Genomic DNA, 20,557 nt, shown 5'->3' on the forward strand with positions numbered 1-20,557 from the left:
CCTCATATGTTGACCAAAGTCAACTCTTTATCACAATTTCACAACTTTAGCAACTTAGGACCTCAATTCTTCGTTTCAACTCCAAATTCAACTCCGTAACTTCACACAGACCCGTTTCGACATTATAAAACTGCCGAAATCGACGGAAATCAGATCCGAGTCCCGAAACTCCAAATAACTCGAAAAAGCACTTTTTAACCAACTTTAACTCATAAAAACTCAACTTCTCAAAAACTCAACTTTTTACCAACTTTTCCTCAAACTAACTTTACAACCACAAAACATGGGACTCGGGGCAACTACCGAAAGGGCAAAATAGTCATTTCCATGAAAAATTACCAAAATGACCTTTCGGGTCATTACATCACATAAGAGCTATAGTGATGATACAGCGATCTACCTCACGCTGCCAGCGCATCCTATACCCAGCCAAAGGTATAGGACCTGAACTACTAATGGATCCACTAGTCTATGTGAAAAGGGTTCATCTAAAAAGTATGACCCTTTTCTACCCATGATGGCTACATGGTTTTGGGGGCTGTGAGTTGTGTGAACTCTCCCCCATATCGGTGCTCAATACTACTCCCAAAAATATACTTGCTCTTATGTTTTAAAAACATACTTCTTTCTGCTGATTTGAGATAATTGCTCAAAGGCTATCTTGGAAATCTCAATTTCCGTACTTGCTTCATTTAGAAAGCTATTACTCTTTTCTGAAAACTAGCCCGAAGGCCCTTTGGAAATCTCAGTTTCCGTTTTTATTTAAATGTGAAAACATTTATAAACTCTTTGGGAATACTTAGTCCCCATATACTTTTGAAGAAAAGGACTTCAAACTTTACTATTTACTCTTTACTGAACTCAAAACTTAAGTATTAAAACAAAGTTAAAACGTTTGTAAAAGACTTCTTAAAATGTAGTTCGTGTCGAATGATGGACATGAACGACTCAATGCAAGGTTTTCAATAACCACAGATAGAACTCAAATACTTAGAACTCAAGAACTTCAATAATACTACTCATTTCAAGAATGCTCAACTCAGAGGGTTCATGCGGAATTATGACCATGAACGACTCAACTCAAGGACTCAAAGATACTTCTCTTCTCAAGACTGCTCGACTTATAGGATTCATGCGGAATTATGGGCATGAACAATTCAACTCAAAGACTTTATGGGTAACATGTAATAGTCCCATGCTTAGAAATATAATCTCAAAGGGTATTAGGAACTCAATACTCAAGACTTAGAACTTGAAGATACTACTCCTCTCAAAGATACTCAACTTCTGGAGTTCATGCGGAATTTATGGGCATGAACGACTTGACTCGTAGGTCTACATAACATTATGAAACTCATGTATGTGACTCTTCTCATTCTCTGACTTACTTCCTCAAAACTTAGTTCAAATCGATAGTTGATCTCAAAGGATTCACAATTGAACTCAAAGGCTTCCTTGAACTCTACTCTTAACTCTCTCTTGAATTTGAATTATGAATTCAAGAGTTATGATTCATGATATGAAGGATCTCAATAACAATATAGCTATTCGATAATTAGGAATATAACTTTTAAAAGAAACGTGAATTCAAGAACTCAAAATCAACTTATCTCAAGAATACTCAAATCTAGGGAAAGTTTCCTAGATTACTCTTTTACTGATCTGAAAGTAGATGTAGGGTGTGAGGACGAACTAGTCCAACACTATGATAGCCTTACATACCTAGAAGAACAAGATTCTTGAAGAATCTTGAAAAATCTTTAAGAATCTTGAAAAAAGAACTTGATTAGAAGCCTTGAAACCCTAGCTTGAAGGTAAACAATCAAGACCTTTCTTGAGATTCTCGAGTTAGTTTCTTAAAATCTCTATAGCCAAAAATTATGATTTTCATGAGTGAAGATGAAAATCTGATTGTTTTGAGCTTTTTATTAGTCAACAAATTCGTTGATGGTTTTCTTGGAGGTAAAAAGACAAAAACCGATTATTTTCAATATTTTCCCGTCGGCTAATTCGTAACAGCGCTGTATAAGTTACTAAAATAGTCATAACTTTTTACTCAGATATTGGATTGACGTGAAATTGGTGGGGTTGGAAAGTAGATTCAATTACCTTTAATTGGATAGGTTATGGCTCACGTAACTCTTAATATTCTAAGAGATATGGTCGTTTAAAGTTGACCTAAGCAGAATCGTACTTCAAAACTTAATAAACTTCAAGAACACTTATCAAGAACTCATCAAGAACTTAAATCCATAAATTTCAAGAACGAAATTACGCTGAATAAATCATGATTGGTGTGTGGGTGAAAGAACCCAACACTATGGAAGCTTACATACCTCTTAGGGATTAAACCCATGGCGAAAATCTGCAACAAGATGCAAGAATCTCAACGAACGCTTTCATCCTTTCTCTTTTCTCTTCTTCTTGAACTCTCAACTAAAACCCTAGCTGTGTTTTAGAATTATAAAACTGAACCTAATCAGATTAGACCCCTAAAATATTACTAAAAACGAATTAAATCTGATTGGGTAAGGAAAAGACCAAAATACCCCTTTCTATTTTCGGCTAACCTTCCTTAACTGGTCAGTCTATATTCAAAAGGACATATCTCGCTCATCCGACCTCGAAACTTAGCAAACTCAGCGGCGTTGGAAAGATAATTCAAAGATCTTCGCTACGGTATCTTGTAGTACACCTAACTCATCCTGAGCTAGGATTTATGGTTGTTTGAAGTCGACCCAAAACTCATACTTAAACATAACTTGCAAAATTTCAGATTTTGCTATTTCCAATTTAGTTCTTTTTCGAACTCAAGGTGCTACATCTAGTGAACTTAACACTTAAGAAATTTTAATTCCTCGGAAAAATCCTACTCACAACGAAGGATGGTTCAAGTCTTAATTCGAACATTTTTCTGGGGTGTTACAATTTCGATATACAAATGGGTCCTACATTTATATATTTCGGTATACAAATGGGTCCTACATTTGTATATTCGGTCTATTTGTATCTAGCGCAAATTTAAATTAATTGAACTCCAATGCAGATACTAGATACCGAGAGATTTTCTTTTAAAAAGAGTACAATAGAGCTGGACAAAAATGTAAAAGAACAATTATACACTTACCTACCAATGTTCTCTTCATGTGATGATTGATTCTATTCTAAGTTATAATTGTTGGAGATTTGGTGCGAGTAAGAAATTAAGATAAAAAATAAAAATTTGAAGCTAAGTTTATCGATCAATTTACATTGTATTTAGAAATAAAGAGGTTTATCCTTATTTTCAAATTGAATTTTGAATCACTTTTACATATTTTTCTTACTAACAAAAATCAAGTATGATTTGAGGCTGACTTTGAATTCGATGTAGTTATAGGCGTTAGAGGTACTGCTACTCTTGCAACATGTGTATCTATTTTATATTGAGAGAAAGTAATCCATCACCTTGGATAAAATGAGAAGATTGACAACACTCTTCAAAAATAAGTCGAGGATTCATCTGAAACAAACCTCTTTACTATTATGAGATAGAGATAATATTCACTTAGTGGGATTTCACTGTTATGTTGTTGTTTGTTGATGTCTTCAAAATGTATGGATATAAATGAGCCAACAATGATTCATATTTGAAAGGACAACTAATAAAAGGCCATGTTATATAATTTCAATGATTCATATTTGAAAGGACAATTAATGAAGGCCATGTTATATAATTCCAAAATGCCTATATAAAGAGAGACAAATATGCAAAGTAAAAAATAAATATATTCATTCTAAATACTACAAGAATTTGAATCGGAAAAAAACCCTAGCAAATAAAATCACTATTTTTTTTCCGGCGAAAATGGTCACAGTTGACGAGATCCGACGGACACAACGGGCCATGGGGCCCGCCACCGTGTTGGCCATCGGAACAGCCAATCCTTCTAATTGTTATGATCAAAGTATCTATCCTGATTATTTTTTCCGTGTCACAGGCAGTGAACATAAAATTGAACTTATGAACAAGTTTAAGCGAATGTGTAAGTTAATTAATTACTCTTCTTTTTATATGTGGTACACATTCCATTTTACTATTTGTTATATATATATATATATATATATATATATATATATATATTAAAATGTCCTTTAATTTTGTAGTTTTAAATATGTAACGTGAATTTAAATTAAAGAGCTGCTAAAAAATGTTAATGTACGAACGGATCGATATATGTACATATGCATGCATGTCTCTAGCTCTATGATCACTATCTATAATCTATATATATATATATATATATATATATATATTTAGTAAAGTCTCACAAAAAAGTTAAAAATGTATAAGGGGATTTGAAATAATTGACTAGTTTTGTATATATTTATTTTTTTGCCACTTTGACGGAAAAATAAAGAGTAAGTTTTAGGTTTAGCAAATATAAAAATCATATTTGTATGTTATAGCTATAGTTTGTATAATTGTGCTTCATAATAAATTTTATGTTTTCTAAGACTATTAATATGTATATTTCGGTATACATATACAAAAAAAATCAATTGTATAATATGTGTTTGTATAAAGTGGGGAAGAGAGAAAGAAGAAAGAAAACTGGGCAGAGGAAGATCGGTATACGTATACAAAAGAATCAATTGTATACATTTGTGTTTGTATAAAGTGAGAGAGGCGAGTGAGAGTGGCGAACGAGATCTGGGAGAGTGGCGAGCGAGATTCTCTAGGGAGAGAGGCGAACGAAAAGATATGTATATATACAATTTTCTCTCACTTTATACAAACACAAACACATTTTATACATTTGTGTTTGTATAAAAGTGAGAGAGACGAGGGAGCCAGCGAGAAACAAGATTGGTGAGCAAGAATTTCAGGGAGAGAGGCTAATGACAACAGTTTGCTACGGGTTACAATTAAATCAAACTGTGGTTATCTCCGGTTCGAGTATGAAAATATTCTCAATAGGGAGCACTATCTCCGGATGGGGCCTTATCTATCGCAAATTTGAATTAATTGACCTCCAATACAGATATACTAGACACCGAGATATTTTCTTTTAAAAAAAAGTACAATCGAGCTGGATAAAAATGTAAAAGAACAATTATACACTTATCTACCAATGTTCTCTTCATGTGATGATTGATTCTATTCTTAGTTATAATTGTTGGAGTTTTGGTGTGAGTAAGAAATTAAGATAAAAAATAAAAATTTGAAGCTAAGTTTATCGATCAATTTACATTGTATTTGGCTGATATTTTTTTTTCCTTTTTTGAATGTGTAAAGAAGAAATCTTTATATAAGATTTGCTGAAATATTTAAATAAAAGAAATAAAGCATTTCATGGCCCCATAATCGTGTATCAATTAATGCAAGATAATAAACAGCGATGTGTACGTCGACATCTGTTGGATTGTGTTTGCTATACTGATGTGTGTGCAAATAATATATCAATGATTAAATTGTTGGGATATACATACAATTTTCCCTAATTTAGAGCAAACATAAAAATTATATTTGTATGATAGAACTATAGTTTGTATAATTGCGCTTCATAGCAAACTTAATTTTTGTTATGGCTATTAATATGTATATTTTTGTATACATATATATAAAAAATATGTATTTGGGTCTATTTGTATATTTCGATATACAAATGGGTCCTACATTTATATATTTCGGTATACAAATGGGTCCTACATTTGTATATTCGGTCTATTTGTATATTTCGGTATACAAATGGGATGGCAAAAAACATAAAACGTTTGTTGCAAATTACAAATAAAAGAAACTATGGTTATAACATTTAATTTGAATTAATAGTTTGCTATTTCATATAATTTTCCCTAATCGGGAGTTGTTGCTGGACAAAACTATAAAAGGACAATTGTATAGCTAGCTTTGCCCTATATATTGTTATTGGTTCTATTCAAATAATAACTATTCTTTTCGTACAAAATAGAGCTCATTAGAGGTCTCGGGTTTGAGTTTTGAGTATGAAAAATTCTCGATAGGGAGCACTATCTCCGGATGGGGATTATCTGGCGCAAATTTAAATTAATTGAACTCCAATGCAGATACTAGATACCGAGAGATTTTCTTTTAAAAAGAGTACAATGGAGCTGGATAAAAATGTAAAAGAACAATTATACACTTACCTACCAATGTTCTCTTCATGTGATGATTGATTCTATTCTAAGTTATAATTGTTGGAGTTTTGGTGTGAGTAAGAAATTAAGATAAAAAATAAAAATTTGAAGCTAAGTTTATCGATCAATTTACATTGTATTTAGAAATAAAGAGGTTTATCCTTATTTTCAAATTGAATTTTGAATCACTTTTACATATTTTTCTTACTAACAAAAATCAAGTATGATTTGAGGCTGACTTTGAATTCGATGTAGTTATAGGCGTTAGAGGTACTGCTTCTCTTGCAACATGTGTATCTATTTTATATTGAGAGAAAGTAATCCATCACCTTGGATAAAATGAGAAGATTGACAACACTCTTCAAAAATAAGTCAAGGATTCATCTGAAACAAACCTCTTTACTATTATGAGATAGAGATAATATTTACTTAGTGGGATTTCACTGTTATGTTGTTGTTTGTTGATGTCTTCAAAATGTATGGATATAAATGAGCCAACAATGATTCATATTTGAAAGGACAACTAATAAAAGGCCATGTTATATAATTTCAATGATTCATATTTGAAAGGACAATTAATGAAGGCCATGTTATATAATTCCAAAATGCCTATATAAAGAGAGACAAATATGCAAAGTAAAAAATAAATATATTCATTCTAAATACTACAAGAATTTGAATCGGAAAAAAACCCTAGCAAATAAAATCACTATTTTTTTTCCGGCGAAAATGGTCACAGTTGACGAGATCCGACGGACACAACGGGCCATGGGGCCCGCCACCGTGTTGGCCATCGGAACAGCCAATCCTTCTAATTGTTATGATCAAAGTATCTATCCTGATTATTTTTTCCGTGTCACAGGCAGTGAACATAAAATTGAACTTATGAACAAGTTTAAGCGAATGTGTAAGTTAATTAATTACTCTTCTTTTTATATGTGGTACACATTCCATTTTACTATTTGTTATATATATATATATATATATATATATATATATATATATTAAAATGTCCTTTAATTTTGTAGTTTTAAATATGTAACGTGAATTTAAATTAAAGAGCTGCTAAAACATGTTAATGTACGAACGGATCGATATATGTACATATGCATGCATGTCTCTAACTCTATGATCACTATCTATAATCTATATATATATATATATATATATATATATAGTAAAGTCTCACAAAAAAGTTAAAAATATATAAGGGGATTTGAAATAATTGACTAGTTTTGTTTATATTTATTTTTTTGCCACTTTGACGGAAAAATAAAGAGTAAATTTTAGGTTTAACAAATATAAAAATCATATTTGTATGTTATAGCTATAGTTTGTATAATTGCGCTTCATAATAAATTTTATGTTTGCTAAGACTATTAATATGTATATTTCGGTATACATATACAAAAAAATCAATTGTATAATCTGTTTCGGTATACGTATACAAAAGAATCAATTGTATAATCTGTGTTTGTATAAAGCGGGGAAGAGAGAAAGACGAAAGAAAACTGGGCAAAGGAAGATTGGTATACGTATACAAAAGAATCAATTGTATACATTTTTGTTTGTATAAAGTGAGAGAGGCGAGTGAGAGTGGCGAACGAGATCTGGGAGAGTGGCGAGCGAGATTCTCTGAGGGAGAGAGGCGAACGAAAAGATATGTATATATACAATTTTCTCTCACTTTATACAAACACAAACACATTTTATACATTTGTGTTTGTATAAAAGTGAGAGAGGCGAGCGAGAAACAAGATTGGCGAGTGAGAATTTCAAGGAGAGAGGCGAATGACAACAGTTTGCTACGGGTTACAATTAAATCAAACTGTGGTTGTAACATTTAATTTGAATTAATAGTTCGCCATTTTATACAATTTTCCCAAAAATAAATAATTTACAATGTAAATTAATATAGTATTTTAACGTGGTGTTTAGTAAATTCTCTAATTATGATTTAGTTAACTTATATTAATGATGGTTTACAATTTTTGATTACATTGTTGTAGGTGACGGATCAAAGATTAAAAAGAGATATTTTTATTTAACAGAAGAAATCTTGAAAAAAAATCCTAATATTTGTGAATACAACGCTCCATCGTTGAATATTAGGCAAGAAATCATGATTGTTGAGGTGCCAAAACTTGGGAAGGAGGCAGCTGAAAAGGCCATCAATGAATGGGGTCAGTCTAAGTCCAAAATTACACATTTGGTATTTTGCACCACTAGTGGTGTGGATATTCCTGGGGCCGACTATCAACTCACTAAGCTTCTTGGACTTGAACCATCAGTGAAACGATTCATGATGTACCAACAAGGTTGTTTTGGTGGTGGCACTGCTCTTCGATTAGCTAAGGACTTAGCTGAGAATAATAAAGTTGCCCGAGTTCTTGTTGTATGCTCAGAATTAGCCAATTTGGTTTGCTTCCGTAATCCAAATGAAACTGAGGTTGAAGTTTTGGTTGGGCAATCCCTCTTTAGTGATGGGGCATCAGCTGTTATTATTGGTTCAGATCCAATCATGAATGTGGAAAAACCTTTGTTTGAGCTTGTATTCGCAGCTCAAACTCTTCTCCCAAATAGCGAACATGCAATTATTGGTTACCTAACTGAGGCTTGGCTGAAAGTCCAGTTACATAAGGATACTCCGATGCTAATCTCAAAAAATATTGAGAGGATCCTTGTGGAAGTATTCCAACCTCTTGACATTTCTGACTGGAATTCCATCTTTTGGGTATCTCATCCAGGTGGACGTGCCATTTTGGATCAAATTGAATTAAAGTTGGGCCTAAAGCCTGAAAAACTCAAGGCTTCACGAAATGTATTGAGTGATTATGGGAACATGGCTAGTGCTTGTGTTTTGTTTGTTTTGGATGAGATGAGGAAAACCTCTATCAAGGCAGGATTGGGTACTACAGGTGAAGGCCTTGAATGGGGTGTGTTTTTTGGGTTTGGGCCTGGCCTAACTATTGAGGCACTTGTCCTCCGTAGTGTTTCTATTTAGGTTGCAAAAATGTTTAAAATAAATGGAGGATTAGAGAAATGTACTCTATCATTGTTGTCTTTGTATTTGTTGGTAATGAACTACTACTATATTATTCGCAATTAATAATGAAATATGTTAATGTGATGTTTTAATAGTAATAAAAATATATCATGTGTTATATTATGTATCATGTAATGTCCAGTGTCTCTTTACTCTTATCAATTGTGTAAGAAAGTGGTCATTAGTTGTTAGTAACCACCAACTCTTCATTTCACCTATTATTCTATCTTTATGCCTTGTAACTTATGTAATTCCTTTGGGTCATTCAAAATTTTCTCAATTTACTACCCATTATCCATACAGAAATCATCACCTATAAATAGTTGGTCTTCCTTTGTGTTGTATATAAGAAGAGACAACAAGAGATGTACAAGAAAATATAAAGGAAAAAAATGATAAGTACTATTATATTGTGTGTATATTGAGTTAGTGTAGTGAAAGAGAAAGTTGAGACAAAGAAAATATTCTAAGTCTTCGACTATATTCACTATTTAAAATAGAGTAATTATATGTTGAAGAAGGTGTTCTTTTTGTGGAGCTTTGAACTCTTCAACTAATTCGGAGTTATACGACGTTGTTGAGCTCAGGGGCGGACCCACGTGGGTTCCAGGGGGTTAACCCGAACCCCCTCGGCAAAATATTACATTGTATATATAAGGTAATCTTCTGTATTTATGTGGATATATATATATATATATATTTTGAACCCCCTCAATGACAAGGAGAAACAGATAGACCAGTGGCAGGTTCCTTGGAAATTAAGTTTCACGTCGAGGGTTTGAATCCTTGCGTTAGCGTTTTTTTTTTTTTAGTTTCAGTTCCGTTTTTCACGTATTTTAGTTTTTTTTATTTTATAAAACATGCTAAAAGTGTGATTTTAAACCCAAAAAAAAAAGATCAAAGGTTCTGCCACTTAAACTATATACTACTACTTCCTTGAAATTTTTGTTTTGTTGGCTTATATACACGTTTATACTTTTATTTTTCGAACCCCCTAAACGAAAATCCTGAGTCCGCCACTGGTTGGGCTATTGTATCCTGGAGGGGACAAGTCAAGAGTGATACTGCTGGATCGGTATAGATTACGCCGCAGTTGGCTTGAATCTCCTAAAGAGATCGAGATATCCACACCTCAGCCTAAATATATTTTTATTCATTTTATTTTCAACTGTAATTTATTTATATTTGTGGTATATTACACTAACAGAAATACATTTCGTACAGAGGCGTATTCAGGATTTCGTAAGGATGGTTGCATTATTACGAAAAGATGCATTTAAGATATAAATTTGATCGGTTTAACCTTTATGTTCTTAACACTAAACCTTTAAACTTTAAAAATTATAGGTCCAACATATATAATAGGGAAAATGCATAAGTACCCCCCCAGCCTATGCCCAAAATCCCTGAGACACACCTAACCTTTACTAAGGTCCTATTACCCCCCTGAACTTATTTTTTAGTTAATTGTTTACCACTTTTCGACCTACGTGGCTGAGTCCGTGATTTCACCTATGTTAAGCGCGTGGGTGCAGCTTTTAGACGGCACTGACCAATAAAAATTTGTCATGTGTTAAAATAAACTTGGAAAAAATAAATATTAACTCAATTTTCTTCTTCTTTATTATTGTTCTTCACTAGTATACGTACCCGCGCGTTGCGCGGCTATATATTAATTTAAAATTATTTTAATTTAATAAAATATCAAATACTTCAAATATTTTTATATATTGTCCTTTATTTCTTTTATGTTGTATTAATAAACTAATATTTTTCATATTAAATATTTAATTTTTTTTCACATGAAATGTAAAATATCATAAGATTAAATGACATGTTAGTATATTTTGAATATTTATTTTTCGAATCCAAAACATTCTTTACATTCTGAAATTTGCGTCAAACTATAATAGAAAAATGATTTAATATAGAGTGGATATAAATAATGTAATAATAATACATGTACTTGCTATATACATTTTCTTATTAATCATTGATAATAATTAATTAATCAGTTTGTTATATTATTTTTTAAAACATTAATTTAATCTCTTAAACTTTCGCAGAAGAAAATAATAATTTAAATTTTAATCAATGATTAGATGTCGAGGAACTTATCAATTTTTCTAGTATTCTAATATAGTAAATATTGCGTAAATTCCTGTTATGACTATTATAAAATTTATCATAATTTTAAATACTTATTATTTTAATACAACGTGTAATCTTTACTTATTATTTTCTTCCCATTGTTATTTTTGTTTTGATTATATTACAAATAATACTAACAACAATTTCTTTTTTTATTAATGTAAAGATAATTTAATATAACGTGTAATTTTTACTTACTATTTTCTTCCCAATTTTATTTTTTTAATCATCTATAAATAATAGTTACAACAATTTATATTTTTATTAACGTAAAGATTTTGAGTAATAATTCTTCTTATGTTCTATTAATAATAATGATCGAAATTATTCACTATTAAAGTTTCTACATAATTGATATAAAAATTGAGGTTGCATACAAATAAAAACATGTTTGAACAAACAAAATAATTATATGCCCTATTAGAGAGTACCTTCTAGTCTTATAAGTATCCTACAATTATGATAAAGTTGGAAAAGTGTAACTATCTATAAATAAAATAAAATTATATATATAATATTTACAAAATTTTACAAACCCAAATTTGAAATAAAATATATAAACTAACTAAAAATATATTAACAAAGTTATAATATTTTTTATCTATAAATAAAATAAAATTATATATATAATATTTACAAAATTTTACAAGCCCAAATTTGAAATAAAATATATAAACATTGAAAGCTATAAACTAACTAAAAATATATTCACAAAGTAGATTATAAGTAATATTTTTTTATCTATAAATAAAATAAAATTATATATATAATATTTACAAAATTTTACAAGCCCAAATTTGAAATAAAATATATAAACATTGAAAACTATAAACTAACTAAAAATATATTAACAAAGTAGATTATAAATAAATTTTTTTATCTATAAATAAAATAAAATTATATATATAATATTTACAAAATTTTACATGCCCAAATTTGAAATAAAATATATAAACATTAAAATCTATAAACTAACTAAAAATATATTAACAAAGTAGATTATAAATAATAGGATAGCTTTTTGAAATTTTGGAAAGTGTAAAAGCTACTTTTTAGAAAGTTGAAAAAATGGGGCCTGGCGCGTGTTGAACAAAGTTTTCAACCTATTTGGTTTATATTTCTACGTAAGCCGAAAGTGGTAAAAAATTAATTAAAAAATAAGTTCGGGGGGGGGGGGGGGGGGGNGGACCTTAGTAAAGGTTAGGTGTGTCTCAGGGATTTTGGGCATAGGCTGGGGGGGTACTTATGCATTTTCCCTATATAATACTACTAGTTTTAAATTTTAATATACACATTTGATTTAATTATATAAAAATTATACCGTGCTAATTTTTTTTAGGAATTTTCAATGTTAGACATTTGAAATTTTGAAAGATTAAAGCAAAAAAATAAAAGAAAAATTGATTAAAATGTCAAAAGTGCTACCGATAACCACTTGGAGGGGTGTTAGTAACAAAAATAAGATAGTAACAAAAATAAGATAGATATAATTAGATTTAAATTTTTATATTTGCTTAAAGCGGTGCACCCATTGTTCATCGTATTATTATATGTTACTTTTAGTGTGGATTCACACTTCTATATTAATTTTTTTTATAAATATAACGCTATGATATATAATCTAGAGAGGAGAGCATGGGTTCACGTGAACCCACGGAACCCCTCTAGATACGCCTCTGACTGTAGGAAGAATAACTTGAACCCTGCACGTCATATTGTGTAATTCTTTTATATTTTTCTTTTGTAGACATTTGGCTGATATTTTTTTTCCTTTTTTGAATGTGTAAAGAGGAAATCTTTATATAAGATTTGCTGAAATATTTAAATAAAAAAAAATAAAGCATTTCATGGCCCCATAATCATGTATCAATTAATGCAAGATAATCAACAGCGATGTGTACGTCGACATCTGTTGGATTGTGTTTGCTATACTGATGTGTGCGCCATATATACAAATGCATATGTATAATATACAATTATCTAACCTATATATATATATAATTCACCTTTCTCCCATTCTTTGCTCCCTCTCTCTCGCCTCTCTCCTCTCTCTCACAGTCTCGCTCGCCTCTCTCCTCCATATACATATGTAGCTATGAATTGTAATTATTAAACTATAGCTATGGAGAGTAATTAAACTATTTTTGAGTGGATATATGTGAAAGTTTCCCTTTAATTTATTACCATTTTTGTCAACTTTTAGCAATACTTACGTAAAACAATTTTTTCCCTTTAAACTTAGCAAAAAGTGTTGTCATTCGCAACTTTTAGCAATATTGCCATTCAGCCAAATTGTTATATATGATTAAAAGAATAATGTTGACAAATATCATAAATATTTTTAAAAAAGTGTACACGTAAGTGATTTTCCCAAACTAATTTTGGGCCATTATATCCTAACTTTTTTTTGGGTTTGGGTATCTCCCTCCGTCTCCATGAATTAAAATGTACTCATCAAAACAAGCAAACGAGTTACTCCTTCTGTTATTTCATATGAGTTAATCTGACTTGGCATAAAATTTAAGAAAGAAAGAAAGATTTTTAAAACTAGTGATTTAAAATAAGTGATAGATATTTAGGTGACTATAATTCATTTCATAAAGGATAAAATGAACATTATAAAGTTAAATTGTTACTTAATATAGAAATGTGTCATTTTTTTAACCGACTAAAAAAAAATGAATCATATAAATCGAAACATAGAAATTAAACACTAATTGATAGAAAACAGTTTCACAAGTCGCTCAAGTTTAGACATGTCACGACCCAAAATCACTAGTCGTGATGGCACCTATGTTCCCAACCGATAGGTAAGCCAACCCAATAAGTTAACCAATTCCACTTAAAATATGGAAAAGTAAGTAGCAAGCAAAATATCTTACTCCCTCCGTCCCTTTTTATATGTCACCTTTTTACTTCGCATTTGCATTAAGAAATGATGTAACTTTAATTTACTCTTCTACCCTTATTTAATTACTTGTAGATTTTCTAGGTTGGTCAAAGTATTTACATTTTCAAGATTAATTAACTACTCTATTAAGGGTATAATAGGCAAAATATTGTAATTTATGCATAAATTTTATAAAACGACGAGTACTGTGGTCCAACTATTTATAGAAAAGGATGACATATAAAAAGGGACGGAGGGAGTACATACTAAGTCTTTTAAGTAAATTGCGGAAAACTGAAATACCATCCCAAGATTTAGTGTCATAAGTACAAGAGCTTCTAAAAGTCAATACAAGTCTNAGCCCAACCTCATTAAGGTTACCAATAATTGCATGTCCACTATCTGGAAGAAGATTTTGTGTTGCAAATACTAGCTCAAACAAAGGCCTCTCCACCATCTTGATTGGATCTGAACCAACAATGACAGCTGATGCCCCATCACTGAACAGGGCTTGCCCAATCAAAATGTCAATCTCTGTTTCACTTGGTACTTGGTAGCATAGCAAATTAATTTCTGAACAAACAACAAGAACTCGAGCACCCTTGTTATTCTCAGCTAAGTCCTTAGCTAATCGGAGAATAGTTCCCCCAGTAGAACAACCTTGTTGGTACATCATAAATCGCTTGACTGATAGGTCAAGTCCAAGAAGCTTAGTGAGTTGGTAATCCGCCCCAGGCACATCCACGCCACTAGTGGTGCAAAAGACCAAATCAGCTGCTTCCTTCCCAAGTTTTGGCACCTCAACAATCACAATTTCTTTTCTAACATTAAAAGAAGGTGTTTTATATTTACATAAATTAGGATTTTTTTTTCAAGATTTCCTCTGTTAAGTGAAAATATTATATGTCATGAGAGATATGTTGAATGTTAAACTCAAATAGCCCTTCCTCGAAGGTAGCTGTAGAGTTAGATGCTCTTTAGGTGTATTGATTTGGTTGTTAATGATTAGTATTTACATTTGTTACCAAAAAAAATAATTATAGTCATGACTTAACATATAGAATATTAAGCTCTCATTAATCTGTAGGTTTCTATGTGGATTCATTAATGGAAATGATACAGATTTATATTAGTTAAATCAATAAATTTAACATATCGAAGGATTAAATCAAGAAAATAAAGTAACGTACTATTTTGCCTTTTCTTTTCTTCCTCATTTTCCCTTCAAGTTATTGTTTTCTAATAATTTAAGAGAAAACTAGAAAAATATACTCCATTTGAACACTAAAATGTGCAAAATCTTTAAAAAAAAAAAAGAAGAAGAAAAGAAGACATGGACCTATATCAATTATTGAGGCAGTCGTCCTTCGAAGTGTATCTATTTAGGCCAAAATATTTTACCATTACAGATAAAATCGAAAAAAATAATAATTTAATATAATTATCTTAAAATTTTAAAATAACAAAAAAAAGTTGTGATAGTAATTCTAAAGAAATCACGATAAATAATTTAAAACACAAAAAAGTGTGACTTTTAAGAGGTAAGTTAACTTAGTTATGTGTTATAAGAAATAGTAAGAAAATTAAAGTGAATAAACAATTCAAACTTCAACCAACCCAAATAGTATTAGTCTCAAGGTAACTAAACAGTGACACTATGGAAGCAGGCCATACTCAAAACCTTCACTTGTGTCACCCAAATCCTTCCTTGATTTTGATTAAATTTTATTCAAAATTGTAACAGTCTGAGAAAAAAAAGAAGATAATCAAAAAGAGTTTTTCTTTGATGTGATTTTTTCACATATATTTTAAATGTTTGAATTATAAATTATCATGACATATAATATTTTCTTATATAGTTTGTAAATCTATATTACTTTTATTTGAAAAAATTCGAAGATTTTGTGATTGCATTCACCTTGAAATTTAGATAATTTTACTTTTGTAGGTAGTCCAAATGTGTTTGCATAAAGTAGGATTACTTGTCCACTTGAGTAATAATACAAGAGAGCTAGTCCCCGAAAAGGCTCCACCTGTAAGTTTCTTTGTCATTGGAAGAAAAAATATCTCTTAAATAATATATTTGAAACCATTGAAAATGTGCTATCAAAGTGTGTGCTAACATATATATTTTCTGCTAGACAAGTGAATCTACATTTAGATTTTTTTTTACCCCAATATATATGTATGGTCCCTCCTCTGTTCGATCTCCGTATTTTTCGTCGTTACATCATTCAATATTTTTAGCTATGACTAATTTATTGATGAGTTAAAAAAAAGTTTTTATATGAGATAAATGCTTAATTTCTCTCTTGAGTTTTAAGATTTGTGTGATTATCGCATCACGTCTCCTTAGTGTAAACTTAATTCATTCTTTGCTGGTAGAAAGGAATACTAGTATGTTTATGTTAGAATAGGAAATTAGGAATAGGCTATACAATCCTATTAAAATAGGAATAGGTTTATACAAGCCTATTAGAATAGGAATAAGAATACAAATAGGAATAAAAATAGTAAATAGTATTCTACTTGGTAAAGAATTGTATTTAAGTGTTTATAAATAGAATCTCAATGTAATAATGTAGACACAACAACAATTCAATAATATTCTTTCCTTATATTTCTCACATGGTATCAGAGCCTCTGCGATCTTGGTAAACAATCAAAGAGCTTCCACTGCCAGCGGGCGGCTATTATCCATTTATGCTGCCCGTCCGGCCAATGATTATGAAGTTGGGTCACCGTGTATTTTTCTGGTGACTATTTTCTCATATCTAATTTGTGTAGCACCGTGTCATCATTCTGGTGACTACTTTCTTATATCTAATTTGTGTAGCACCGTGCCATCATTCCGGTGACTACTTTTTCATATTTAATTTGTGTAGTACCGTGTCATTATTCCGGTGACTACTTTTTCATATTTAATTTGTGTAGCACCGTGCGATCTTTTTGGTGACTACTTTTTCATATCTGGTTTGTGTAGCACTGTGACACCGGAATCACTTTTTCATAGCTGATTTGTGTAGCACCGTGCCATCATTCCAGTGACTACTTTTTCATATATAATTAGTGAAGCACCATGCCATCCTTCCGGTGACTACCTGTTTTTACATATCTGATTTGCGTAGCACCGTGCATCTCTCCGGACTACTTTTCATATTTAATTTGTGTAGTATCGTGGATTTTTTTCAAACTATTTTCTCATATCTAAGTTGCATCGCATCATGTGTCTTTTTTAGTGATTCCTCATATTTGATTTGCATAGTTCCATTCATCTTTCCGGTGACTCCTCAAAATTTGATTTGCGTAGGATTGTGCCATCATTCCAACCTACCAGTATAATTTTCTTTTTCAGTAGGATCGTGTCATCATTCGACCCTACCCATATCATTTCTCTTTTTCAATGGGGTTGTTCCATCAATTCAAACTATTCTATATAATTTCTATTTTCTAGTTAGGTTGTGCCATCATTCTGACCCTACCTATATAATTTTATTTCTTAGATTATGACCACTTTCAGCCATCAAATCTAATACTCCGGTGTATGAGCATGTTCCGACCAATTTTTCGGTGACTTTCTTGTTTAATATCGACTTATCTATTGATTCCAACATGATCCATATACTTGATACTAGATTTTGAGCACTTTATTACTCAGGGGGAGTTTAGTAGCCTTGTATGTCGATTGTGTAAGTTATTCTTTGGTCTGAAACAGTCTTGCATTTGGTTTGGGAAGTTAAACACTGCAATTTTATCACTTTGTGTTTTATCGGCATTATGCATCAAATTCAGTATTTCATGAGAAGAATGAGCACGTTGAGATTGATTGTCAATTTTGTGAAGTTGAGTGATCAACTTGCAGATATCTCACCATGCCCCTCATTGGTCCTCGTGTTAATTACATTTGTAACAAGCTAGGTACATGAATTGTATGCACTAGCTTGAGGGGGAGTGTTAGAATATGAATAGGTTTATACAATACTATTATAATAAGAATATGTTTATACAAGCCTATTAGAATAGGAATAGGAATAGAAATAGTAAATAGTATCCCACTTGGTAAAGGATTGTATTCTAGTGTCTATAAAAATGATCTCAATGTAATAATGTAGACACAACTAGGGCTGTTCAAAACCGAATGGAAACCGACAACCCGAACCGAAAAAAAAGTTATTGATTTATCAGTATTTGGTTATTGGTTTAGCGGTTTTGATAACAGTTTTGATTTTTTTGTTATCGGGTTATCAATTTTTAACGGTTTGAAGTTTTTTCTTAACGGGTTAACCCGATAACCCGATAGTAAATTAAATAATTATATTTATACGATTTTGTATATAAAGTCCTTGACTTAGAGTTTGATTTCCTACTTTTATTTTTGGTTGTCTCAAACACTTGATTATTCTATTATGTAAAAGTGTTTGCTTTTGGCAAGATGTAACTTGTGAACTCATGTGCACGGTTTATTTGGTTTGTCACCTTGTTTCTAAGTGATTTTCAATATTTTTTTTGTGTCAAATCTTAATGGTTAAACAGATAACCGAACCGATAACGATCAAAAACCGATAAACCAATAACCGATAAGCCAATATTTTAATGGTTCTATAACGGTTTAGCATCTCTACAAATCGATAACCAATAAGTCAAACCGATAAACTTCAAAACCGAACCAAATCGACCAATACACAGCCCTAGATACAACAACAATTTAATAATATTCTTCCCTTATATTTCTCAGAGAGAATATATAGAAGTACTTCTAATTCATAAAAAGTTGTGAAGGAGGTTTTTCCTCGCCCCATCGTCTTTGCTTCGCTGGCCTTAGGATTTGATTGATGAACTTTTTGTACTAAATTTATTTGTTTATATTTTCAGTTTTTGATATTATTTTCAGAAAAATTAATCAAAATTTCATTGAATAGCTAGTTTTGTCCTATTGTGAATGATTCTATTTAAATAATAACCGTTCTTTCGTACAAAAATAGAGCTCATTAGAGGTCTCGGGTTCGAGTATGAAAATATTCTCAATAGGGAGCACTATCTCCGGATGGGGCCTTATCTATCGCAAATTTGAATTAATTGACCTCCAATACAGATATACTAGACACCGAGATATTTTCTTTTTAAAAAAAGTACAATCGAGCTGGATAAAAATGTAAAAGAACAATTATACACTTATCTACCAATGTTCTCTTCATGTGATGATTGATTCTATTCTTAGTTATAATTGTTGGAGTTTTGGTGTGAGTAAGAAATTAAGATAAAAAATAAAAATTTGAAGCTAAGTTTATCGATCAATTTACATTGTGTTTAGAAATAAAGAGGCTTATCCTTATTTTCTAATTGAATTTTGAATCACTTTTACATAATTGAGTTCGACGTAGTTATAGGCGTTAGAGGTACTACTACTCTTGCAACATGTGTATCTATTTTATATTGAGAGAAAATAATCCATCACCTTGAATAAAATGTGGAGATTGACAACACTCTTCAAAAATAAGTCGAGGATTTTTCTGAAATAAACCTCTTTACTATTACTAGATAGTGATAATATCCACTTAATGGGATATCACTGTCATGTAACAGTTTGTTGATGTCTTCAAAATGTATGGATAAAAATGAGTCATCAATGACTCATATTTGAATGGACAATTAATAAAAGATCATGTTATATAATTCAAAAATGCCTATATAAAGAGAGACCAATATGCAAAGCAAAAAAATAAATATATTCACTCTAAATACTACAAGAATTAGAAGGGGAAAAAAAACCTAGCAAATAAAATCACTATTTTTTTTCCGGCGAAAATGGTCACCGTTGACGAGATCCGACGGACACAACGGGCCATGGGGCCCGCCACCGTGTTGGCCATCGGAACAGCCAATCCTTCCAATTGTTACGATCAAAGTATCTTTCCTGATTATTTTTTTCGTGTCACAGGCAGTGATCATAAAATTGAACTTAAGAACAAGTTTAAGCGCATGTGTAAGATAATTAATTACTCTTCTTTTTATTTGTGGTACACATTCTATTTTACTATTTGTTATATACTCTCCATTTCAATTTATTTGTTAATTCAGTACGACGTTTAAAAAATGATTTTGTAGTCTTAAATTAAAAATATGTCATATATATATATATTAAAATGTCCTTTAATTTTATAGTTTTAAATATGTCACGCGAATTTAAATTAAAGAGCTGCTAAAAAATGTTAATGTACGAACGGATCGATATATGTACATATGCATGCATGTCTCTAGCTCTATGATCACTATCTATATATCTATATCTATATATATATATATATATATATATATATATATATATATAT

The 20,557-nt window shown here is 30.9% G+C and overlaps 2 protein-coding genes and 2 pseudogenes across 3 annotated transcripts in view; 3 read left to right on the forward strand and 1 right to left on the reverse strand.

Annotated features, from left to right (window-relative positions):
• LOC125861921 (chalcone synthase J-like) overlaps window positions 1–9,337 on the forward strand; it is a 17,363-nt gene extending 8,026 nt beyond the window's left edge. The window contains exon 3 of the mRNA XM_049541839.1: window positions 9,146–9,337. The gene's annotated coding sequence lies outside the window, so the exon portion shown is untranslated. The remainder of the gene's footprint in view (window positions 1–9,145) is intronic.
• Window positions 3,811–9,249, forward strand: LOC125861920 (chalcone synthase J-like). Of its 2 annotated transcripts, none has more exons than XM_049541837.1 (2): window positions 3,811–4,025; window positions 8,151–9,249. In XM_049541837.1, the coding sequence occupies exons 1-2, from the start codon at window positions 3,848–3,850 to the stop codon at window positions 9,143–9,145; spliced, it is 1,173 nt and encodes a 390-aa protein (XP_049397794.1). In that variant the 5' UTR covers window positions 3,811–3,847; the 3' UTR covers window positions 9,146–9,249. The 2 variants fall into 2 exon arrangements, with proteins under 2 accessions (XP_049397794.1, XP_049397792.1); XM_049541835.1 differs by lacking the exon at window positions 3,811–4,025 and adding an exon at window positions 6,834–7,048.
• An 844-nt stretch (window positions 9,338–10,181) lies between the features above and the next one.
• Window positions 10,182–15,118, reverse strand: LOC125862803 (chalcone synthase J-like; annotated as a pseudogene).
• Window positions 15,119–19,934: 4,816 nt separating this feature from the next.
• Window positions 19,935–20,557, forward strand: part of LOC125861919 (chalcone synthase J-like) — a 2,609-nt pseudogene continuing 1,986 nt past the window's right edge.

This window comes from Solanum stenotomum, chromosome 4 (assembly GCF_019186545.1).
Source record: "Solanum stenotomum isolate F172 chromosome 4, ASM1918654v1, whole genome shotgun sequence".
In the NCBI taxonomy this organism is placed as follows: Eukaryota; Viridiplantae; Streptophyta; class Magnoliopsida; order Solanales; family Solanaceae; genus Solanum; species Solanum stenotomum.